This window comes from Juglans microcarpa x Juglans regia, chromosome 1D (genome assembly GCF_004785595.1).
Source record: "Juglans microcarpa x Juglans regia isolate MS1-56 chromosome 1D, Jm3101_v1.0, whole genome shotgun sequence".
NCBI classification, from domain to species: domain Eukaryota; kingdom Viridiplantae; phylum Streptophyta; class Magnoliopsida; order Fagales; family Juglandaceae; genus Juglans; species Juglans microcarpa x Juglans regia.
This window is the reverse complement of record NC_054594.1, coordinates 32,581,789-32,588,224: the sequence shown is the minus strand read 5'-3', so window position 1 is coordinate 32,588,224 and position 6,436 is coordinate 32,581,789. Positions and strand designations below refer to the sequence as shown.

At 36.5% G+C, this 6,436-nt stretch overlaps 1 protein-coding gene across 2 annotated transcripts; it reads right to left on the bottom strand.

The window, feature by feature from the left end:
• Positions 1–1,891: 1,891 nt before the first annotated feature.
• Positions 1,892–5,957, bottom strand: LOC121241132 (cullin-1-like). 2 transcript variants are annotated; one of them, XM_041138780.1, is made up of 10 exons: positions 5,103–5,248; positions 4,844–5,019; positions 4,640–4,739; positions 3,297–3,482; positions 3,049–3,096; positions 2,761–2,964; positions 2,599–2,676; positions 2,362–2,451; positions 2,168–2,248; positions 1,892–2,047 (listed from the first exon to the last, which is right to left on the bottom strand). In XM_041138780.1, the coding sequence occupies exons 2-10, from the start codon at positions 4,981–4,983 to the stop codon at positions 1,973–1,975; spliced, it is 1,002 nt and encodes a 333-aa protein (XP_040994714.1). In that variant the 5' UTR covers positions 4,984–5,019; positions 5,103–5,248; the 3' UTR covers positions 1,892–1,972. The 2 variants fall into 2 exon arrangements, with proteins under 2 accessions (XP_040994714.1, XP_040994705.1); XM_041138771.1 differs by lacking the exon at positions 5,103–5,248 and adding an exon at positions 5,740–5,957 and having other exon boundaries at positions 1,893–2,047.
• Between the last annotated feature and the right edge of the window lie 479 nt (positions 5,958–6,436).

The window sequence follows — 6,436 nt, the reverse complement described above, 5'->3', positions numbered from 1 at the left end:
GAAAGAACCCTTAGGTCCTCAATAGAGTAAACAAACAACTTGGCATCCACCCATAAACTCCACATCATGCCCTCACGCCACACGAAAAAAAAAGATGAGAATAGATAGAGAGATTAACAGACAAGTGAAAAGGGAAAAGCTTTTGAAAAATCTTGAAAGGAAGATTACTTTTTTTTTTTTGATAAGTAATCAAAGATGTATTAATAAAGATAGGCAAAACCCAAATACACAAGATGGTATACAAGAGATGAAACCAATCTAGGACGAAGTAAGGGAAACTAGAAAGTTATGAAAATTCAGGCCATTAAAATCTAAAGTAATGGCCCATAGAAATAAAGTACGGAAAAATAGCGTTCCAAGATCCTCCGGGGACCGCTCTTTGTTTTCGAAAGTTCGATCGTTGCGTTCTTGCCATATACACCACATAATACAAATCGGGATCATATTCCACACCGCCTTGATTTGTTGTGCTCCTCTCGGAAGTGTCCAGCTGGCCAATAGATCTACCACCGTTGGAGGCATAACAAAGGCTAACTCTATCCGACGAAAGACTTCGACACACAAGGCTCTAGTAGTCTCGAAATGTAGCAATAGGTGTTCCACTGTCTCACCAGATCTCTTGCACATGCAACACCAGTCTAGTATAACTAATCGGTGCTTCCTCAAATTGTCGGTAGTCAGAATCTTCCCCAACGTTGCTGTCCAAGTAAAGAAGATCGCTTTCGGAAGCGCCTTATTTCTCCAGATTCTCCTCCACGGGAACAGGGTGGTGGCGGCTTGGGAGAGGGTTTTATAAAAGGATTCTAACTGAGAAAATACCCTTACCCGCGGGAGTCCACCACAGCCTATGGCTTGGGAGAGGGTTTTATAAAAGGATTCTAACTGAGAAAATACCCTTACCTGCGGGAGTCCACCACAGCCTATCGACTTGCTGACTATTTGGCTTCACAGAATAAAGAAAGCTGAAAAAAGCCTCAAAGATGTCCACTTCCCAGTCTTGCGCCGCTCTACTAAATGTAACGTTCCACTGCACTTGGTCCCCTGTTAGAAGCACAAGGTCCTCTATCGAAGCAACCTGGTTGCATGCCAACTAAAAAATAGCTAGAAATATATCCTTTAGGGCCTCATTCCCACACCATATGTCCCTCCAAAACTGAAAGGAAGATTACTTTCACATATTTATATCACGTCTCTTAAAGTTCCTCAATTTAGCTAACTAGAACTCACCCTCAAAACTGATCTTCATAACAAGGAGCAAACTATAATGTAGCTTAAGGCCTCTAACCACAGGTCCCACCACTTACCTTAGACATTCAAAATGTTTATTAAGCAATGGAGGGCAAGAGTATGACTTGCAATCAAGTGCCTCATACATGACACATACTCACAAAAAAAGGGTAGAATTAAGTAAACCAAAAGTATCTAATCATAAATGTTGAAAAGGAAAATGCAAAACGAATGAGATAATCATAATTTCTGGAATGAAAAAAGTGTTGCATGTTGTCTCCAAGATAAGTCTTAAGAACTATTTTTATTTTTATCGGTAAACAAAATTTTATTGATCATAAAAATAGGCAAGAGACCAAGTATGCTGGACATATACAAGAGCATCGCCTCCGCATGCAGATAAGTCTAAGGCCTGGTTTGGATTCACAACCCATCTCAACTCATTTCACTACGATTCATCAATTTTAACTCACAAATCTCACTACTATTCACAACCCATCTCACTACTATTCACAACTCATCTCAACTCATTTTCGAATCCAAACGAGGCCTAAGAACTACTTTTTTATATGTAAAGATGACTCTAAGAACTTAAAGACACCTATGTGAAGGAAAAGAAGTAGGCGTATCATCCTGGCAGGGGAATGATGAGAATTTTAACTTCTTCAATTCCTAAGTGCGGTATCTAAGAGGAAAACGGAGCTCTTGGAAATGGATTGTAAAAAAAGAATGGAGGAAAAAAATTCTAGGCACAGACCTTCTTGTTGCTTGCTGCATCTTCTGCCAGTTTGACCAAGGCTGTTCCTTCAGCAGTAACATGCTGCATTACAGAACAGCAGAGAAATAGATAATTAACAATAGAAAGAAGGAAGATGTGCAACACATTAGACCCCTTTAACTTGACAAGAAAGCATTAAAGCACAAGATGGAGGCTACTAACCTGCTTAAATATGCTGGAAACAGGATCCAAGCCTTTAGGAATTTTAGAAAAGAGCCTGAACATCCTAGACAAGTCCTCCACCTTACATCATTAAAATCCCCCAGGGGGAAAAGTGACAAGAAAGCATCAATAAATGCTAGATTCTCAAAACACTTTTAGCAAATTATTTGAATAATAAAATTATTACCAAGTACCTTGTCGTCTCTAAGCAATGCATGGCATCCAGAATAATCTTTTTCAAGCAGTTGGGTTGCATACACAGACAACAACTCATGTTGAACTTTCTGCAAGGACGAAAAAAGCAACCGTAACAATAAAGTGAGAATTAATAAATATATTTTAATTTGTTTTAATAGATCTTGCATTCAAATGACAACCAAACCAAAAGGCTTGATTCCATACATAAAAATGAAAAAGAAAATAATTTGAACCTCGAGTAGCTTTGGTTCACTACTAGAATGCAAGTAATGAGCCACCCTATCTTTCTCCCGTTTCAAGCACTCCTCAGCCTGGAATTACTGATCAATATTAGAATCATTAAGCATATAGAAAAAATTACTCAGTGCCAACAAACACAAGCATATAAAGTTTACTTTCAGCATATAGTCTGGACAAGAATCTTCCAGAATCCAGATAGACGATTTCCGCGAATAATAAGCAGCAGTGTCCTTAAGCATAGCTGCTTCAAAGTCATTTTCATACTGCTCCATATTCCCCATTCCAATTTCCACAAATATGTCTAAAACATTCTTCAATAGAGCTCGATCAATCTGCTCTCCCTCACGTTCTTGATCAATCTGATGTAGAAAGGATTTATTTAAGTGAACTTATTTCATAACTATACAAGTGTAGTTTATATTATAGGCAAACTACAAACATACCAGAGAAATTACAGCATCCCTTACTTTTCCATTTAACTCCTGGTAGACCTGAAATAAGAATTAATCCACTCTTTGTATCACTATCTGATACATCTTATGAAGATAATGAACACCGAATTGTGGAAGACAGTGTAAAGTTTTTATTTGGAATGTCAAGTGATCCATATCAAGAGGGAAGGAAAACAAGAATAATCAATGCAACGTGAAAAAAGATGGAACCATTAGATAAGGGTCCAGTTGTGACATACCAGATCACGGAAGCAAGTCAGTCCAACGTCATTCAGGGGAGGAAGTGACCTCCGAGCAATAAAATATCGATCAAGATAATGGAAGAAACGAGAAAGCCATCTAACCATAACTTTGTGGTTTGCCCACCTTTTCACAAGCTCTCTCAACATAAATTCATCATGCTTTTCTCTTAAAGATGGCAATACCTGTACAGAAAAAAAGAGCCATAAAAGTCGAGCACATAAGAATTCAATACACACATGCATATATTTAAAAAATTACAAATAAAACTCCATAAGAAAATTATTTATCTAGAAATTAGATATAGCGCAAACGTCCCGTACGTCTCAGTAATTTGGACTTTCACCACAGTTTTCCCCGCACCTCATAAATAATTGAACTGATATATAATATCACTCTCAGGATCCAACAATGGAAATTAAGAATTGTGTTTTTCTTTAAAAAAAGGTGAAACTCTTGTTGAAAAGGAAGAAAAAGAAGATTACAAATTTTATCACCTAGACCTGTAACACTACCTTATCAATGCTCCCTGATTCCATTTTTGTAGAGAAAAAAAGGGCAAAAAAAATATGAAAAGCTTTAATCAACATGCGGCACAGGGCGTCAAAAGATATATAACAGCAACTCCAGAGATGGGAAGGATGCTCAGTTTCTACATAAAAGGTCTCTTTACCCATAACGCCTTCTTTGACACGTATGATGTTGTTCAATCGGATTATATCATATCTATAAAGCATGTTCATCCTTACAAATGCTCCATTTATTAGGATAAGAAATTCATGAAAAGTAAATAAATAGCTGCCAATTCTGCAGCAGGTGATATAATGAAGAGTAGGATTGATCAAAGGGTGAGATAAATGTGTGGTATAATAAGAAAAGGGTCTTGATCCTTTTCACCTCCTTGCTAATTACAGGATCTGGACACCTCACTTAAGTCTTCATAGTCGAAATAATTAAAGCCACCATGCTAAAGACCTCATGCAGAGGAAGGACAATCGACACCTCAAAATTGAATTAACATTCAGTCCAGGTCAGCAAGATGTAAACTAGGACTAAAGGAAAACACCAATTCTCCCATGTCCCATCAGAATATGAATCAACTGAAACTATTTGTCATCTTGCAAAGAATCAAAAGAAAGCCTGAAATCTTCCCTCATTCTGTACAAGTCACATCATCCCCAGTTAATAACCACTATATTCAATCCAATACCTCCCAAAATGATACTTTACAAAAGCGGTTTCATAGAAACACACATTTAATATTATACCAACAAAATTCAAGCTAATTCAAACAATTGAGGAAGAATACAGAAGTTCCACGTATATGCATAACTTTCCTCACCGTTGATGTTATGTACTCTTCAAATGATTCCCGGTACTTATCATAGAGCTGTTGGGAGTAATCATGAGGAGGCTTCTGAGTACACATGTTATAGATGGTACTGTAAACAAGATCATCACCATCTCCATCAAACTCAAACATCAGAGCATACTAGAAACACAAGAATAAAATGCAAAAGAAACGAAAGTGTGTAGGAATGGATACGTGTAGAGCATCATGTAGTCCTCAGAACTGAACTGCATCTCGGGCAAGCCTTCTAGAATGTTCTTCAGTTTTGTGATCCCCTTCTGCATGAACTCCCATCCTTGTTCTAAGTCTATGGTCTTCCGCTCACTCATTGTCATACTGCCACCTTAATTCCTTCACTTAAAAACCAAAATCTGCAAAATCAAACACCAAATGTTAAATATTTTTTTGATGACTATGAATCCCAGAGACTGCGCAAACACAACACGCTTTTTACCCGGTTAAACCCTGGACCCACGTAATGTGTCCCCATCATATGGATTCGATAAATCATCAGCTACCAGATCCTAAAACCAAGTCTTAAATATTCACTCACGTCCTAGCAGAAAATCAGGACAACCTCACAAACATTTACTCCAAGAAAACAATACAGCTACTCCCAGCGCAAAACAAAGCCTAAGAAAAATATCAGATAGATAATTAAAACCCAACATAAGCCCTAAATCGAAAATATATAATAAACAAAAACTCTCTTTCGTTAATCCACAAACCCTAATGCTATGTTTCGCAGATGAGAAAACACGGAAATACTATCGAAATCCTCATTTACAACTTGCCCAGCTCGAAGTAGCTATCGTATGATCCCAAATTTCCAACTTGTTAACTCACCCCACCCCCCGAAATTTCTCCGCAACCAAACAAAGCGTACGATTCCAAAACCGACGAAATCAGACTTAAAAGATAATACAAAACGAAGAAAAACAAATCAATCCTCTCAATCGGAACCCAAAAATCAATATAACAATTAATGAACATTCAATTGAAATATAAAGTTTTCGGAAGGAAGAGATCGTGATTGCATAATGGGAGGTGCAATAAAATAAATTAAATATCAGAGAAAAAAACCTACGGACCTGATTTGGAATGTCGAAGAGTCGCTACGAGAACGGGAACGAAGATGAACTCCAACAGAGCGTGGATGAGAAAAGTGAAACCACCAAAAAAAAGGAAAGGAAAAAAAAAAAAATGGTTGTTGGGATATGAGGTCCGGAGAGAAAAAGAGCGGGGCGGGGGAGGAGGAGCGACGTTTTGTTTGGCCGTGACGCGGGTAAGAAAAAAAAAAATAAGGATAAATATATCTGAAGAAAAATTCATCATTTTCTTTTTAGCATATTTTTATTTTTTCATACTATAACATTAAATAATAAATTTATAAATATAACATAATAAATAGTTTCAAATCATCTAATATCATATAGATGATGAAAGAATGATAAGAAAATGAATAATGAATAGTATTACTCATATTTGGAAGTTAAAAGAAATTATTACAATCGATGCAATTCATATCTTATTTATATTGTATTTTATTTAGGGGTGTTAAATTGTGATTTTTGGTTATGTTTGTGTAGTGTCTTGTCAAGTCATGAATATTTGATCATATAAGTCAATTTAAACCCGACTAGTTAAATTAAACGTATCAAACTTTCAAATCCTAACATAACAAATTTAGATAATGACTTGTGTTGTGTCCTTTATTTTGATCTGTTTAATAATTAATTAAAAATAAGTCAACACGACACAATTCATTAAACTCATTTCATATAAATA